This window comes from Argentina silus, assembly GCF_951799395.1.
Source record: "Argentina silus genome assembly, chromosome: 6".
NCBI lineage: Eukaryota > Metazoa > Chordata > Actinopteri > Argentiniformes > Argentinidae > Argentina > Argentina silus.
Window position 1 is genome coordinate 19,850,675 of NC_139660.1, and position 18,708 is coordinate 19,869,382.

Genomic DNA, 18,708 nt, shown 5'->3' on the forward strand with positions numbered 1-18,708 from the left:
GGCACTACATCTACCACAGGTGGGAGAACAACATGCTAAAGCGTTGTCCATATGTTAATTAATAAACACCTCCAACGTTTCAACGTTGACTGTAATCTGCTGCTAAACTCATTTAGTGCCGAGGGTGAATGAAGTCACCCAAATTGTCATCATTGGTTTGCCAAGGGTGACTTTAGTCACCAGAAATGCATAAATGATGCGGCTCATTTTGTAGCCAATCAAAGTATTGTTGCTAGGTAAATACCACATAAAACACTTGGGACTCCAGCTGGTTAGAGCTCTTTGGCAGTTGGTGAGTTAATGTCATGGCCCCTTCACCATTGTCAGACAATCAGGCCCAACTTGAGCCCGTCGGTATGGCCTGAAATTTAAAACTGTAAATGAAATATATTCAAATCATAACAAAATGATATCAGACAGGTTGAATTGTCTTGCTTTGATTGAACGACTGCAATATGTAATTTGTAAATGGAATGTCGTCATAACTTCATTGATGAATACAATTTCTGTGGAGAATAGACAAAGTTCCTCTAATCTTTCTCATTAAATCTATGTTGTTTCCCAGGGTGGCAAGCATGATCTCCCAGTTCACGGAGGGGCTGAACAGCTGTGGGGGCTTGTGGGACTTGATGAAGGCCCACTCTGCTGCATTCCTGCCTGTCATGACAGACCCTCAGCAGCCCCTATCTCTGGACCAGTTCAGAGGCCTGCTAGAGGTGGCCTGGAGCCCACAGGAGTCACACCTCAGACCAACCGAGGAGACCACTGTCGACTCCTGGGAGAGTGTTCTCATCATGGTCAATGGTAGGTCGAGGCTGGCTAGCTTCTGCTTCAGATCACGTGTATACATCTACCTAATTCATATCTTCTACACATGCTGCCGCTGTAATGAGCGTTAGTGTGTCATGTTTCTGCCTCAAGTCTCAGATCTGTTGTTGAAAATACATTGGAGGATGAAATATAATCTGGATATACTGTAGTTTGACTTGTACATTTCGTACAACTGTAATTGGAAGAAATATATGCTGATTCAATGGCACAAAAAGTAAACCAAGACACATTTGAAGAGAAGTATGAATGACAGTTGCTTGACTACTTTCATTGAAACCTATGTTTTATCAAATCTCAGAGAACCAAACTGCCTTGTCATTCGGGGACCTGTTGGCCTTCATCACGGGAGCAGAACATCTTCCACCTCTGGGGTTTCCCCGTCATCTCTGCATGCGCTTCTACAGCCAGGACCCGGGCACGCCCAGTGTCCGCCTGCCACATGCCTCCACGTGCGCTCTGGAACTCTTCCTCCCCCGAGACATGGCCAGTCCTGCAGCACTCAGAGACATGCTGGCGAGAGCAGTACAGGAATCACTAGGGTTCGGAGACCTTCATACAGACTGCTCTTCTCTCAGCCAGTGAACAGTCAAGCCATAACTATTGTTTTGCTGCGTCCCATTGTCCACCCTCATCCTGGAGTGTGTATTTGAGAACCCCCCCCCCAAATCATATGCTTTTACTGTCAGTGGAGGCTGGTGGAGGTAGAAATCGGAGGACGGGCTCATTGTAATACAATGAATGGAATGAGTAAGGGTCCCAGGGGCCGTCCTCCAATTTCTACCTCCACCAGCCTCCCCTGCTGTAGACCTTTGAGGTAGCGTACAAGTGCATACTTTGTGAGAAAGGTGGAGAATTGGCACGCAGGATTTGATAGAGAGGAATTCAGGCATGAACAGCTTTCTGATGGCTGCTCAATGGCATGCCTAATGGTTTGCCAGTCTGAAATGTTATTTGTTTTGCAAATGGCCTCTTTCTTCTTTTATTACTGACACTCAACCATAACAATTGATGGAAACAGACTGCATTTAATTTGTGCTCAATGTACTGTAATTTGTGATATTGCTGTTCAAATTTGATGACATACCAGTAGATCCATTGCATATTAACATCCATACTTATCCATCTAAACTATGCAAAAGATCGAAATGTTATTTTAACATTCAATGTATGTATTTTTAATTATAATACACAATAAATGTTTTTTTTTTATATTTTGAGTGACAAATGTTTATTAATTCAAACATTGAATATTTGATTGTAGTAAAATCAACAATACTGTGAAAATAAAGAATAAAATACCTACAGTACAGATCACTGCTGTCATGCATCCTCCAACAAGTTAAGACAATACTTAGATAATGTGGTATAATGCTTAATTTCAATTAATTGATTGGACAAAATTGATGTTATATTATGGCTGATTAATTTGCTGCTTCACTGTTGAATTGTTGTAGTAGGGGGAGTTAATAATAATAATATCTGACATCTTGATCCAAAGTGACAGTGGATCATGGAGTCATTTGGGCTGGAGTTGTAGGAGTTGGAGTCATTTGTGTAGGAGTTGGAGTCATTTGTGTTGGAGTTGTAGGAGTTGGAGTCATTTGTGTTGGAGTTGTAGTAGTTGTGATTGTAGGAGTTGTGGTTTCTTGTATTCTTCTCACCGTGACCCTAATGGTTCCATTTAGTTGAATGCTCCTGAAGTACTGAAACAAGAAATAAATAGATTTCAACTGGAATCTTACTTTTTCATGTTTATTTTTTTTACAGGAAACCTTAACTATTTTGATTCAAAATCAATGGAGGTATAGACACACATCCACAAACTTGGAGTATAGGAATAGGTAGACAGACGACACAGAGGGACAGATCAAAGTCAACTTACCTTTTCAATCTCGCCAATGACCGTTTCATTGCTTAGTCTTCCTATAGAGGTTATCTGAACTTGTGCATGGGCAAACGTTGTGAGAGCTGTGGATGAGTGATATCAGCAGTCAGGGAAAGATTCAAGACTAGTCTAGCTAGGTGACCTAGGTTAGAGACAGTACACTATTCACAAATATCAACTGATTAACAAGGATGAGTTAACTTATGAGTTTGTAAGAAAATATGCATGTTATTGACAGTTAAATTAATTACTTATGAAGTGAGAATTGGCAATATCCAATGAACATTATTAAGCCGTTGTGTACTGTAGGATGATCTAGGTACAGTATACAGTGCATTCAGACCCCTTCACTTTTTCCACATTTTGTTATGTTACAGCCTTATTCTAAAATGTATTAAATTGTTTTTTTCCCCCTCATCAATCTACACACCATACCCCATACATACAAAGCCAAAACAGGTTTTTAGAAATGTTTGCCAATTTATTTAAAATAAAAAACTGAAATCACATCTACATAAGTACTCAGACCCTTTACTCAGTACTTTGTTGAAGCACCTTTGGTAGCAATTACAGCCTCAAGTCTTCTTGGGTATGACACCTGTATCTGGGGAGTTTCTCCCATTCTTCTCTGCAGATCCTCTCAAGCGCTGTCAGGTTGTATGGGGAGCGTCGGTGCACAGCCATTTTCAGGTCTCTCCAGAAATGTTTGTTCGGGTTCAAGTCCGGGTTCTGGCTGGGCCACTCAAGGACATTCAGAGACTTGTCCCGAAGCCACTCTTGCATTGTCTTGGCTGTATGCTTAGGGTTGTCGTCCTGTTGGAAGGTGAAACTTCGCCTCAGTCTGAAGTCCTGAGTGCTCTGGAGCAGGTTTTCATCAAGGATCTCTCTATACTTTGCTCCGTTCATCTTTCCCTCGATCCTGACGAGTCTCTCAGTCCCTGCCGCTGAAAAACATCCCCACAGCATGGTGCTGCCACAACCATGCTTCACCGTAGGGATGGTATTGGCCAGGTGATGAGCAGTGCCTGGTTTCCTCCAGACGTGACGTTTGGCATTCAGGCCAAAGAGTTCAATCTTGGTTTCATCAGACCAGAGAATCTTGTTTCTTATGGTCTGAGTGTCCTTTAGGTGCCTTTTGGCAAACTCCAAGCGGGCTGCCATGTGCTTTTTACTGAGGAAGGCTTCCGTCTGGCCACTCTACCATAAAGGCCTGATTGGTAGAGTGCTGCAGAGATTGTTGTCCTTCTGGAAGGTTCTCCCATCTCCACAGAGGAACTCTGGAGCTCTGTCAGAGTGACCATTGGGTTCTTGGTCACCTCCCTGACGATGGCCCTTCTCCCCCTATTGCTCAGTTTGGCCGGGCGGTCGGCTCTAGGAAGATTCTTGGTGCTTCCAAACTTCTTCCATTTAAGAATGATGGAGGCTACTGTGTTCTTGGGGACCTTCAATACTGCAGACATTTTTTTGTACCCTTCCCCAGATCTGTGCCTCGACACAATTCTGTCTCTGAGGTCTACTGACAATTCCTTCAACCTCATGGCCTGGTTTTTTCTTTGATATGCACTGTCAACTGTGGGACCTTATATAGACAGGTGTGTGCCATTCCAAATCATGTTCAATCAATTGAATTTACCACAGGTGGACTCCAATCAAGTCGTTGAAACATCTCTAGGATGATCAATGGAAACAGGATGCACCTGAGCTCAATTTCAAGTGTCATAGCAAAGGGTCTGAATACTTATGTAAATGTGATATTTCAGTTTTTTATTTTCAATAAATTAGCAAACACGTTTTTGCTTTGTCATTACGGGGTATTGTGTGTAGATTGATGAGGAAAAAAATTAATTGAATCCATTTTAGAATAAGGCTGTAACATAACAAAATGTGGAAAAAGTGAAGGGGTCTGAATACTTTACGAATGCACTGTATAATGCTCAAAGCATAATATACAACATACCTTCATATGGGGTAGTGATTATTGTAGTAGTTGGAGCCTCAGTTGTGGTAGTTGGAGCCACAGTTGTTGTAGTTGGAGCTGCAGTTGTAGTAGTTGGAGCTGCAGTTGTAGTAGTTGGAGCTGCTGTTGTAGTAGTTGGAGCTGCTGTTGTAGTAGTTGGAGCTGCTGTTGTAGTAGTTGGAGATAGAGTTGTAGTAGTTGGAGTTGTAGTAGTTGGAGCTGCTGTTGTAGTAGTTGTAGCTGCTGTTGTAGTAGTTGTAGCTGCAGTTGTAGTAGTTGTAGCTGCTGTTGTAGTAGTTGGAGCCGCTGTTGTAGTAGTTGGAGTTGTAGTAGTTGGAGCTGCTGTTGTAGTAGTTGGAGATGCAGTTGTAGTAGTTGGAGATAGAGTTGTAGTAGTTGGAGATGCAGTTGTAGTAGTTGGAGCTGCTGTTGTAGTAGTTGGAGATGCAGTTGTAGTAGTTGGAGATGCAGTTGTAGTAGTTGGAGATGCAGTTGTAGTAGTTGGAGCTGCTGTTGTAGTAGTTGGAGATGCAGTTGTAGTAGTTGGAGATGCAGTTGTAGTAGTTGGAGATGCAGTTGTAGTAGTTGGAGATGCAGTTGTAGTAGTTGGAGATAGAGTTGTAGTAGTTGGAGATGCAGTTGTAGTAGTTGGAGCTGCTGTTGTAGTAGTTGGAGATGCAGTTGTAGTAGTTGGAGATAGAGTTGTAGTAGTTGGAGATGCAGTTGTAGTAGTTGGAGATGCAGTTGTAGTAGTTGGAGATGCAGTTGTAGTAGTTGGAGATAGAGTTGTAGTAGTTGGAGATGCAGTTGTAGTAGTTGGAGATGCAGTTGTAGTAGTTGGAGCCGCAGTTGTAGTAGTTGGAGATAGAGTTGTAGTAGTTGGAGCTGCTGTTGTAGTAGTTGGAGCTGCTGTTGTAGTAGTTGGAGCTGCAGTTGTAGTAGTTGGAGATGCAGTTGTAGTAGTTGGAGATGCAGTTGTAGTAGTTGGAGATAGAGTTGTAGTAGTTGGAGCTGCTGTTGTAGTAGTTGGAGCTGCTGTTGTAGTAGTTGGAGATAGAGTTGTAGTAGTTGGAGCTGCTGTTGTAGTAGTTGGAGCTGCAGTTGTAGTAGTTGGAGATGCAGTTGTAGTAGTTGGAGATAGAGTTGTAGTAGTTGGAGATGCAGTTGTAGTAGTTGGAGATGCAGTTGTAGTAGTTGGAGATGCAGTTGTAAGAATTGGAGCTGCTGTTGTAGTAGTTGGAGCTGCTGTTGTAGTAGTTGGAGATAGAGTTGTAGTAGTTGGAGATGCAGTTGTAGTAGTTGGAGCTGCTGTTGTAGTAGTTGGAGCTGCTGTTGTAGTAGTTGGAGCTGCTGTTGTAGTAGTTGGAGATAGAGTTGTAGTAGTTGGAGATGCAGTTGTAGTAGTTGGAGATGCAGTTGTAGTAGTTGGAGATAGAGTTGTAGTAGTTGGAGATGCAGTTGTAGTAGTTGGAGATAGAGTTGTAGTAGTTGGAGATGCAGTTGTAGTAGTTGGAGATAGAGTTGTAGTAGTTGGAGATGCAGTTGTAGTAGTTGGAGATGCAGTTGTAGTAGTTGGAGATAGAGTTGTAGTAGTTGGAGCTGCAGTTGTAGTAGTTGGAGATAGAGTTGTAGTAGTTGGAGATGCAGTTGTAGTAGTTGGAGATAGAGTTGTAGTAGTTGGAGCTGCTGTTGTAGTAGTTGGAGCTGCTGTTGTAGTAGTTGGAGATAGAGTTGTAGTAGTTGGAGATGCAGTTGTAGTAGTTGGAGATAGAGTTGTAGTAGTTGGAGATGCAGTTGTAGTAGTTGGAGATAGAGTTGTAGTAGTTGGAGCTGCTGTTGTAGTAGTTGGAGCTGCTGTTGTAGTAGTTGGAGATAGAGTTGTAGTAGTTGGAGCTGCTGTTGTAGTAGTTGGAGATAGAGTTGTAGTAGTTGGAGATGCTGTTGTAGTAGTTGGAGCTGCTGTTGTAGTAGTTGGAGATAGAGTTGTAGTAGTTGGAGATGCAGTTGTAGTAGTTGGAGCTGCTGTTGTAGTAGTTGGAGCTGCTGTTGTAGTAGTTGGAGATAGAGTTGTAGTAGTTGGAGATGCAGTTGTAGTAGTTGGAGCTGCAGTTGTAGTAGTTGGAGATAGAGTTGTAGTAGTTGGAGATGCAGTTGTAGTAGTTGGAGCTGCTGTTGTAGTAGTTGGAGCTGCTGTTGTAAGAATTGGAGCTGCTGTTGTAGTAGTTGGAGATAGAGTTGTAGTAGTTGGAGCTGCTGTTGTAGTAGTTGGAGATAGAGTTGTAGTAGTTGGAGCTGCAGTTGTAATAGTTGGAGATGCAGTTGTAGTAGTTGGAGATGCAGTTGTAGTAGTTGGAGCCGCAGTTGTAGTAGTTGGAGCTGCAGTTGTAGTAGTTGGAGATGCAGTTGTAGTAGTTGGAGATGCAGTTGTAGTAGTTGGAGATAGAGTTGTAGTAGTTGGAGCTGCAGTTGTAGTAGTTGGAGATAGAGTTGTAGTAGTTGGAGCTGCAGTTGTAGTAGTTGGAGATAGAGTTGTAGTAGTTGGAGATGCAGTTGTAGTAGTTGGAGATAGAGTTGTAGTAGTTGGAGCTGCTGTTGTAGTAGTTGGAGCTGCTGTTGTAGTAGTTGGAGATAGAGTTGTAGTAGTTGGAGATGCAGTTGTAGTAGTTGGAGCTGCTGTTGTAGTAGTTGGAGATAGAGTTGTAGTAGTTGGAGATGCAGTTGTAGTAGTTGGAGATGCAGTTGTAGTAGTTGGAGCTGCTGTTGTAGTAGTTGGAGCTGCAGTTGTAGTAGTTGGAGCTGCTGTTGTAAGAATTGGAGCTGCTGTTGTAGTAGTTGGAGCTGCTGTTGTAGTAGTTGGAGATGCAGTTGTAGTAGTTGGAGCCGCAGTTGTAGTAGTTGGAGCTGCAGTTGTAGTAGTTGGAGATAGAGTTGTAGTAGTTGGAGCTGCTGTTGTAGTAGTTGGAGCTGCTGTTGTAGTAGTTGGAGATAGAGTTGTAGTAGTTGGAGATGCAGTTGTAGTAGTTGGAGCTGCTGTTGTAGTAGTTGGAGATAGAGTTGTAGTAGTTGGAGATGCAGTTGTAGTAGTTGGAGATGCAGTTGTAGTAGTTGGAGCTGCTGTTGTAGTAGTTGGAGCTGCAGTTGTAGTAGTTGGAGCTGCTGTTGTAAGAATTGGAGCTGCTGTTGTAGTAGTTGGAGCTGCTGTTGTAGTAGTTGGAGATGCAGTTGTAGTAGTTGGAGCCGCAGTTGTAGTAGTTGGAGCTGCAGTTGTAGTAGTTGGAGATGCAGTTGTAGTAGTTGGAGCTGCAGTTGTAGTAGTTGGAGATGCAGTTGTAGTAGTTGGAGCTGCAGTTGTAGTAGTTGTAGCTGCTGTTGTAAGAATTGGAGCTGCTGTTGTAGTAGTTGAAGTTCTCGTAGTTGATGTTGTTGTATTTGGTGTTGTAGTAGTAGTAATACCTGGAGCTATGGCTGCTAAGTAAAAATATTGCATTGTGTTAGTACGATATGATATTATTCATAACATGATCTAACAACCTTTTATCATGAGTTACTCACATACAGTATATTACTGTATATGTGTCCAGCCATACTGTATTGAAAATTAACTCCACCCAACTTGGTTGTGTGGCAAGTTTTGACAACAAAAAGATCTTTGACAACAAAAAGGTTATATAAGGCCAGTTTTTCTGACCTTGTGCTTTTCATGAACCATTTTTAACATAATAACACTTTTATTTTCAAACATTAGGCTACCACAACAAATGATCAATAACATATTGTGTTCTAAGTACATACAGCACACTTGCACATTAAGTAAAACTATTGTGACAGATCCCTTTACAGTTAACCTTACAGTCAGAGTGTGCTACATAGAGTAAACAATACATTCCAAAAAATATAGATTGATTATCAAGCCAATAAAAACAATAGTGATATTAAACTTCCTTACTTGAGCTTTGTCCTGCAGACATACAGACAAATCCAGTCAAAAGTAGAAGACAAAACATCTTGCTTTTCATGATGATGATGATGATGATGTTGAAGTCTCTTAGCAACAATGTTTCCTTTCAGGAGGGTACAGGCTAATGTAGGTTTTGATCACATCTTTACTTCTCTTTAACTGAAGGAGGGACAGGTGAAATTCTGTGTGACAAATTGTGACAAGTATTTCCTGAAGCTGTAGAGACAAGAATGTCACAAAACTGGTTCCCAAACCATTTTTGAGACTCATAATTCATACACTGCAATCATTGGACGGGATACTGTATGCCTTTCACTACTGACATGCAATTTTATAACAGTGTATTTTCTCATTATATTAGATCCCAATGTTATTGTTGGGCCAAACTCAACATGACAGTGAAAAATAAATGTTATAGTTCAACCATCAACTTCAGGGTGGTCATTAGCTCAGCATTATTGTCATTTCACATATTATCTACAATGACATAATAATCACATTTCTGTTGACATTACTCCTCAGAGGAGCCCCGATTCAGGATATTGTCTGAGCTTGAGGGTTGGGGTCAGGAAAACTGTTAAGGAAGGACAATGATTTGGTGGGAATTATTAATGATAATTCACATACATACATATTATCACTTTATTACAATGAGACATACAGGATTCTTGTTTTAATTATATCAGAATGACTTTTTTAGGACATTTGTAATAATGTAACAATTGGAAAGTCGTTATGTATTTTTGTTGAATGAATGATGATTCTTGTTGCACAGGCTATATTACTCAGAGGTTTGTGTCAGAACAATGTTGCCATAGGTTCCCAATTGTAACAGTACCTTGTTTCTCATGGGACAATAATAATTGTAACACTATAATTGAAGTTCCGTTCCAGACTTGTTAGCATGCTTTTAGAGCTATGTCAAAATAATGTTTCGGAAAATATTGCTCAGGTTGTGAATTATGGAGCAGATGGCGTTGAATCACCGGGATTCGGTGAGTATTGTACTGTAACCACTGTCTGCGGTGCCGACTTTGTGCAGCAGTAGGTAGCTATGCTCGCTGGCTGGCTAGCTAATATTTGCTAGGTAGCTAACGTTGGCATCGTCACGAAACCCTCAAGCAAGGGTTCAAGCGTCTTAAAAGGCTAGCCAAATAGCTCATGTCCACACCTACTACCTTTACAATTGAATTAAATACATAACGTATTACTAAGCTTAGCTAGCTAGTTATCTTCCAACTGGTGCGTTTGCTAATTTTCTTTCTTGCTGTGTGACGTGAGAGGTGGGGTGGCTGTCATTTCACTTTGATAACTTTGTTTTTCCTCTCTTTACAGACTGCTGTGTTCATTACAATTAAACTATAAGGGTCGAGAATTGAACATGGATAGAGATTTACTGAGGCAGTCTCTGTCATACCACGGACAATCTCTGTTTTCCCGTCTGAAATGTGAACAGAGTGAAAATCCAGATTTCAAGGCTATTGTTTCAGATTTGTCCAAAGCCAACTTTGAAAGGTAAAATACATGGAGAATAGTAACAATAAAAAAGGGGCGGGGGAGCTCATAATTCCTTATAATGAATGAATGTTTGTTTGATCAGCTAACATAGTGTCATGGAAATCTACCACCACTATAAACACATGCAAATGCATATAGTTTGAGTCAGTGTGCTGTGCTCGTCCTCTATAGGAGAGTTGGAGGGGACAATGCCTTAGTCGAGCAGTTCATCGCAAGGAAAGCGGACATCCTCTTTGCACCTTCATGGAAGTCCAATACACTGGTGGAGGAGGTGTTGGAGGAAGAGGAAAGAGGTAGAAATAAAAAGTGTGTGTGTGTGTGTGTGTGTGCACATCCGTGTGTATGGCCTAATGCCAGTATCCCCTCTTGCTAGAGCCCTATGCCATCATGCCCCCTCTGGAGCTGTTCATGGAAGTCTCCTATGAGGAGCGCAGGAACCTGTTCTTCATGGACATGGAAAGAGGAGACGTGGTCATCGGCAGGATCAACTCCATCAGAGACTTTGGCTTCTTCCTCACACTCCTCTGCATGGGGGGAGGACTGGAGAGAGACATAGAGGACCTGGAGCTCACGGTACGACTGCTGGCCATGCAGGGTGACTGTTGACTCGGCCGACGGATTCTTCCCATCATTTTTTAGATGTACATCAAAAATGATTTTGTGTTGAAATTGAGGTGTGTGTTGAAGGGATGGGTGGGAGCACCTGAACAGGTCTCGCTTCTCTCTCTCTCTCTCTCTCTCTCTCTCTCCCTCTCTCTCCCTCCCTCCTTAGGCTCTGTGTCCCATACGAGATGTTCCCTCCAATGGCAACCATGATGATCCACTATCTTACTACCAGATTGGAGATTTAATAAGAGGTGAATGAACGCTAGTTATGTCAACAAACTAGTGTGTGCGTGCGGACATGAGTGTTGAGCGGAAATGGTCTAATTATGTTTTTCCTGTTCCCATTATGTTCTATTCCATTCCAGCTGGAGTGAAGGATATTGACCGGTACCATGAGAAGATCACCATCTCACTCCAGCCTTCCTCCGTCTCCCCCAACCTGACCAGTCTGAAGCTGGGTGTTCTCAGCAAAGAGGAACTTCCACTTCACTACACGTAAGGGAGACTTTTGGCCCCTACTAGCCACTCGACAGCCACTGTAGATCTGAAAGGAAATGAATAGGAATGAACAATATGGTAATTTCTCCATCTTGCCTTTTGATAAACAAGTCAGCATTTCCGTCATCTTGCTTATACCCATCAAATATTTTCAGATCGACAGGAGTGGTGATGGGGGGGGGGGGGGCCTACTTGGGATTCAGCAATAGCCTCTGGTGAAATAGTTGTTTTTACTGACTGTGTTTTAATTGTGTTTCCCAGTCGCAGTGGGAGGGTCGCCAATGACAGCACTGAGACCTACCAGAGGGTGATGAAGAGTTCTCTTGGCTACTCCAACCCATCCATAGTGCAGTATCTCTTGGGAAAGATGGGGGTCAGTGACACACAACCTCCATCTGTCATGAGAGGCCTACAGAGGTAAGGAGACCTGGGGTGCATCCCAATAGTCTACAGTAGCTTCCTCTCCTCATCTTCTTGACTTGGCCCTTTCTCAATTGTTAGAAACTCGATTACTTGTGCCTTCTCTTCCGTCCTCCACTCACTTCCTTCTCAAAAATTATTAGAGGAGAATATCTAAGGGGAGGAACCTAGTTATTTTCCTCCAATGCATTTTGAATAGAAGGCGAATAGAGGATGGAGGAGAGGATGCAAGGAATCAAGTTTCTGACAGTTGAGAAAGGGCGTCTCTCTACTCTGACATTGAGGAGAAGCCCATAGGTCACAAACTGCAAAATGTAAACAAAACTGGAGACATTTGTCATTTGGGGAGACAGGCCAAGTGCTAGCAAAAGAGAGTCAGCGTAGTAAATTCCAAAACTGACCTTACCTGCAACCTTTTATAAAACCAGAACATATTTACCGTTTGCTAGCAACCTCTCCGATTGCTTTATTTTGCTCGCACGCATAACAGTGACATCTGTCTCCAAAAATGACAAGTGTCTCCAGTTATGTTTACAATCTGTGGTTTGTGACGTACAGACTTTAGCTTATAGTCTACAGCAGCTTCCTCTTCTCGTCTTCTTGACTCTGTGTACTCTGACATTGAGTTGAGGAGACCTGCAGGAGAGACAACATACCGATGCAGGCTTTACAGGCGAGATTCACTGAATGTGGTGTCCGCTCTTACAAGGAGAAATCGCACACTTAAAGGACAACGACCGACCTTAGCTAAAAAAAAATCTTGGAATGAACAACGCTTTTCCCATCTGCTTTGTCAGGTTGGATCTCATATAATCTGCTGTTTTAGAGGTTGCACAACCAGAACAAAGGCACCAAGCATAGACATTGGTACAGTACTGCTCGTCCTAGCCCCCTGTAATCAGTAGCTCCATCCGTCCGTATGTTGACTGTTTTGGGGTCTCTCTTCTTTGAAAGCAAACACTTCCTGGAGGAGGACTTTGCCACAACGATCCGAAAGAAGCAGTCTGCATCCTGGGCTCTGAAATGGTATGGACACGGAACATACTTCACACGTTGACATTTGGAGATCGTTTGACATTTAATACAGTAACAGCTGCTGGTCCAATGTCGACCAATGTTAAATGCAAAGCGTACCTCAAATAGTTTCAAGTATTTGTCGTCGGATGTTAGTACGAGGTGCCGATTCCTCACAAAAAATAGTTTTGGAGTAAATTTGGAGTGAAATTCTGCTTTAAGTAAATACATACTGTATGTCTGTGTTTCAGTGTGAGGGCTGGTGTGGACCACTTCAAGTCTGGCCGGCATGTACAGGCTATGAATGAATACAACAAGGCCTTGGAGATAGACACTAACAATGTGGAGGCTCTCGTAGCCCGTGGTGCACTGTGAGTACCCCCCCAGGGGAGGCTGGTGGAGGTAGAAATCGGAGGACGGGCTCATTGTAATGCATGGAAAGGAATGAGCCCCTCCTGATTTCTTCCAGGTCCGATCCAGTCCATCCATGATGGACCTTTCACTCAATTCTAACATTCCTCTAATTACACTCTGTTAGAAAATACAACTAGAACAGTGGATTTGATTTATGTAATCTCTAATCGTCCTCTACCCACGGTATGTCCAGCCACCCACCAATGGCTGTCTGAAGCCTGAACTTGTTGAGCTGTAGTTGGAGAAATGTAGTCAATGTACAATTCAACTAAGCAATATGGGCCAAAAACCTGTCATTCGTCACTTACCAGCTATGCCAACAAAGGGAGTGTGGTGAAAGCAATAGGAGACTTTGAGCTGGCGCTGGAGACCTGCCCGACACACAGGAACGCTAAGAAGTACCTCTGCCAGACACTGGTGGAGAGAGGTGGCCAGTAAGTCTTTGTCTCTCTGCTACTTCCTTGTTCACCTGTCAATCGTGTGGTTTCAGTTCGTGTCTGTATTGTGGAATTGACAGTGATGGCCCCACATAAACCAGTTTGTGCAGTCAAGTGAAAACCCTTAACCCTAAGGCAGGGATGGGCACACACACACACACACACACACACACACACACACAGGAAACCACTGTATGCATTTACACTACTTATCTCTCATAACCAATTTGATTATACCAGTAACAAGCACCACTAACTTTCTTATTGTGGAGAATGGAGACCTTCAAATAATCTCACAGTACAAGGTTATTGAACATCAGTGTTTTTTTCAACAGAGCAGTGCATCCCTGACTATTATAAACCTCTCAAAAATACATCACAGTGAAATTAATGTATTCTAATTATTTTATTGGCTTTTTTTTTTTTTGCTAAAGAAAAACGAGTATTACATATGATGCCAGCAACAGTGCATTCTGATCATTGCAATAGCTGTAATCACCCCTCCTATTTGTGCTATTCATGCATATGTTATTTGTGCCAATCTTGCTGTGCAACTTTGTTCCCTTGTTAGGTTGTTAGGAGGTAGGGGCTAGCTAGGGGATGATGTGGGTTTCAAGGAAAGTCTGTGGTTTGGACAGGAGTGCTGGTCACCTGAGAATCACTTCATTCTACATACTCCACAGTGTACACATTTGGGGTTAGTAGGGGCTGGTATGGTATTCCTGACTGTTCCCTCTGTGTTGTGTCCCAGGCTGGAGGAGGAGGAGAAGCTGGTGACAGCGGAGGGTCTGTACAGGAGAGCCCTGACCCTGGACGACTCCTACCATGAGGCCCAGGAAGCCCTGCGGAAGATCCAGCTGCTAATCCAGGTGAGCTGGCCCTGAACAGGGAATCTGACCGCTATATGTTGACCACAGGTGGCTACCCATGACGACCAAATGCCTCTAGCACTCACTACTGGGTTAGCGCTCCCAAGAATTGATCTTGTTTTTCATGAGTGTCATTTGTTGCTGAGCTTCGGACTAAAGGATCCATCATAGCTTTCGTGGAGTGCTGTATGTGCATTGAGTGACACTGGTAGTTTGTAGAAGTGAGTAGCCCTGTTTGTTTTGTAATTCTGATGAAGTGTTGTGTCTGTGCGTGTCTCTGTGATCTGGGACTCCGCCCCTTGACCTTCCGGCTGCCCTGATTGTTGCCTGTCTATCCGGGGGAAAAACAACAACAACAACAACAACAACCTTCCAACCGGAATGGACACGGTTTGTACTCTGGACCTGGTCTCCATGGAAACTATTTCTTACCCTTTTGGGGAAATTCTGGGGAATTTATAAAAAAAAATAATTTTTTAAATGCTTTTTGTTGTCTGCCTGCTACTGTGATTTCTGGATCATGGTAAACCTGAATGTGAATGTGCAATCTATATTCCTCTCTCTTTGTGCCACTACCGTCAAATGAATGGGAATGAATGCACTCCTGGGTTCCTCCTCCTCTGTGCATTGTCTATTGGTGTTTTGTCTTGGGAACGGGTGCTACTTGTACTGTGCTGATAAACTGCCTTAAAGAGAGCGGTTCAACTGAGGGAAGAGGCAGCAGCTAAGGAGCTGCAGAAAGCTAAGAGTGTCGAGACGAGCGCAGAAAAATTGCGTAAGATCTTAAAAGAAGAGAAAAGGTAAACCCACACACCAATCCAAGGTCGGTATGGTAACCATGGTAATGACAATTCTCCCGGCGCGGCTTTTGTCTGGAAAAAGCCAAAACACATACACATAACTTCACTTGGTGAAATGTCAGTGAATCGTCAGTGAAGTTGCTTAACTAAGACAGTGTTTAGACAGACACATTTTCTTGATCGGTAAGACCGATGTGCTGGTAGCCCGCTAACTCAGTCTTTGTCATATCCCCCTCTCTAGGATGAAAAGAAAACAGAGGAGATCCTCCTCCTCTTCATCAACGTCTTCTTCCTCTTCCTCGTCTTCATCCAACCACACCTCCTCCACCTCCGGTCGGAGGAAGAGTAAGAAAAAGAAGGGAAAGCACCGCCGGTCGTCCAGGGGAACTAAAAGCCAGCGCAGGGTCTCTTCCCGGGACGTCATCGTCATAGGTGATGATGGAGACAAGGAGAAAGACGAGGAGGAGGAGGACGAGTGGTACCCAGCCCCACCTAACACCTCCGCCTCCTTCCTCAACCGTAGGCTCAGCTTGGAAAGGCATTTTGAGGGGCCCGAGGAGCCTAGTGATCCTCACAGCAAGGCTGGTGGCAGTAGCAGACGCTCACAGTCCCACTACTCTCCGTCATCAGCCTCCACTGAGGCTCCAGACAACAGCAGAGGGAGGATGGAGGACGAGGAGCGTTCTGATGGCTCACCCCAGCCAGGGGAGGGCAGCCATGGGAGAGGAGGCCAGGGTGGCAGGCAGGACAGCAGGGCCGGGGCTGGGGACAGGGAGGAGAACGGGAGAGACCGGGACACCTCCCAGAGTCGGAGGTCAACCCAGGAGGACCAACAGGAGGAGTTGAAACACAACAGGTACAGGAAACTCTCCACCTCGTCAGCCGGCTCCGAGCGCTCCCGTAAATCTGACCGCCACTCCATCAGTGAGCTCCCTTCTCAGACCCAGACCCAGGCTCAGACCTCCGCTTCCAGACGATCAGATAGAGGCAGATATGGGAGTGGCACTTCTCACCGCTCGTCAGACAGCGGGAGGTATGAGGCCACAGAGAGGGGAGATAAGGGAGAGGAGAGCAGGGCCACACGAAGGTCTGATGGGGGAGATTACAGGTTCCCCTCCGACGGCTCCAGGAACAGTCAGGGACGTCGGGACGCCGGGGGGAGTCCGAAAAAAGAGCTCCCATCCAATCTGTTGGATATCTTTAGCCAGATCGCTCAGTTTCAGAAGGAGAAATGCGTTAAGCCGAGAAAGTGAACTCAGATTGACACTTTAACCGTTGTTTTGTCATGAACATGATTAGCTGCCTGATGGTATTGTAATGGCAGAGACTATCCAAAGCAAGATGAATTCAATGTTAGCGTTATCAGCCTTGCATTGTCCTCTGAAACGTCTTATTTGTGTGGTAGATAAATGGCCTTAATAACATATCCTTAGTTCAGTTAATTTTTATACAAATAAAACCTTTGTTTTTCTTAATTGCAAATTTGGATTTCAGACGAATATCAATGGAGATTCTGCCTTTAGCCTGACAGAAGTCTGTGTCGGGAAGTCAATAGACTTGTTCATAAGATATGGTTAAACAATGTCAACCTTTTAGATGTGTTTTCCCTCAACAGTTGAGTAATGCTAACTGTCAACTCACAGCTTGGAAATGAACTGTATGGGTAATGTAGTATGTTAGATGCATCATACTTCAGCCTTCAAATAGTTCCGTTTGGAAACAGTAGATATCTGTAGATGTCAGTGAAGCATCAGCAGGAAATAGATTCATCAGATATGTTGAAGTATAAACGTGCCATTGTCCTGGTTAGTTGATAGTTTGAAGAAGACACGCAATAACTTAAGCTTTACATTGCAATGTCTGTGCATATTTTTCAATAAACTCGCTGATGAACCTCTTCTCTCTTGACTCTTTCTGGTTGTGGTTTCATGTCAAGGTGGTTTGTATATGTGTGCAGGAATTTCAGTTCCCTTGCATACTCCCTCTGACTAAGACACATTTTTACACAACAGATAGTTGCTTTAGCTGTTTATCTGGTAATATGCACAGTGAGTACACTTCAGTATCTTCACCTCTTACTTGGAGACATGCCAAGATGTTTACTGGAAGGATTGGATTCTTGACTGAGGAAGTTCAGAGCAAGTTCACCAAGTCAATTTTCTGTATATCAATTTCCTCACCGGCCACTTTATTTGGTACTCCTTGCTAGTACTGGGTTGGACCCCCTACTTCCGTTCCATGCATTACAATGAGCCCGTCCTCTGATTTTGTACCTTCACCAGCCTCCACTGCCTTAAAGGGTTGTTCCACCTAATTATTTTTCCCTGGATTGGTCCAGAACTTGGCCGTAGTTGAGTAGCCCAGATAGGAGCGGTCGGTCACCTGTAGCTCAGCCATGTTGTTCATGGTAATTCGTCAATGTCGATACTGCCTAAACTGGGACTGAAACTGGAAAGGAATTTCTGAATAGTGTGCAGTTATTTCATACTACATGGAAAGGCGAATTGAGTATGACATCCATTGACTGGCATTCTATACATACTCAATTTCTGTACATTTTGCATACTGTGAAACATTCTAACCGTACATACTGAAAATGCCTACTAACTATCTCGTAGTATGAACATTCAGACATGTCCAAGTTCTGAGTAGTAGAATCAGGTGTGCTAAGTGGTTAGGGTTGGGGTGAAAACTAGGGCTGTCAATGGATATCCTTGGAAGTCCTCAAGTCAAAAGAAATGTTCTCTTGTATGGGGTTGCATAGTGAATATTATTGTTTATTTCTAGAATTTATTCAGCTCACTGTGCTGTCTGCAGGGAAGCTGGTAAAACAACTCTTCCTGTATTCGCTCACCTTGACATACAATCAGGCGTGGCTGGTGGAGGTAGAAATCGGAGGGCGGGCTCATTGTAATGAATGGAATGAGGGATGTTAAGGTTATTTAGATTGATAGGCTGTCACTGAGGAAAGAATGTGTTGATGAATTCAAATCAATTTTCTACGGATGGTTCTCTTGTGTAGCTTTGTGACTTCATCTCTTACTGCTACTTGACTACATTCCATTTCTTGTCTCTCACGCTTACACACACACACACACACACACACACACACACACACACACACACACACACACACATACTTAAACCCTATGGCTTATTGGTAAGCTACTTCATGTCAAATATCCTGATTTAATAACTGGACACAGACAGCAATGCTAGCAGAGGGATAGAGAGAGCACTGTAACTTTGGAGCCCAAGTGGCTTATTTTCAGCTTAACTTCAGCTTGTCTGTCCATCATTACTCTCCACATCACAGATATGTTTCTGCAGTTCATCTTATTACAGGAGATTATTACTCACTAATTTACAGGCACGGCTATTTACCCTGCCAAGGCTGTCTCTCTGACATGTCCTGATGGGTCCTAATAAACTGATTCCTCTGGCTATTAGCATCAGGGGAGGCTGGTGGAGGCAGAAATCGGAGGACGGGCACATTGTAAT

General features: G+C 43.4%; 1 protein-coding gene and 1 long non-coding RNA gene across 2 annotated transcripts; one reads left to right on the plus strand and one right to left on the minus strand.

The window, feature by feature from the left end:
• Positions 1 to 2,322: 2,322 nt before the first annotated feature.
• Positions 2,323 to 5,035, minus strand: LOC310806133. Its single transcript, XR_014554273.1, has 3 exons — positions 4,674 to 5,035; positions 2,714 to 2,799; positions 2,323 to 2,534 (listed from the first exon to the last, which is right to left on the minus strand). It is a non-coding gene; the product is annotated as an uncharacterized lncRNA (long non-coding RNA).
• Positions 5,036 to 9,497: 4,462 nt separating this feature from the next.
• Positions 9,498 to 17,107, plus strand: ttc14 (tetratricopeptide repeat domain 14). Its single transcript, XM_083671484.1, has 13 exons — positions 9,498 to 9,626; positions 9,967 to 10,146; positions 10,321 to 10,442; positions 10,523 to 10,722; positions 10,922 to 11,006; positions 11,121 to 11,250; positions 11,515 to 11,670; positions 12,628 to 12,699; positions 12,939 to 13,058; positions 13,413 to 13,535; positions 14,290 to 14,407; positions 15,101 to 15,207; positions 15,449 to 17,107. The coding sequence occupies exons 2-13, from the start codon at positions 10,013 to 10,015 to the stop codon at positions 16,458 to 16,460; spliced, it is 2,379 nt and encodes a 792-aa protein (XP_083527610.1). The 5' UTR covers positions 9,498 to 9,626; positions 9,967 to 10,012; the 3' UTR covers positions 16,461 to 17,107.
• The last annotated feature ends 1,601 nt before the right edge of the window (positions 17,108 to 18,708 follow it).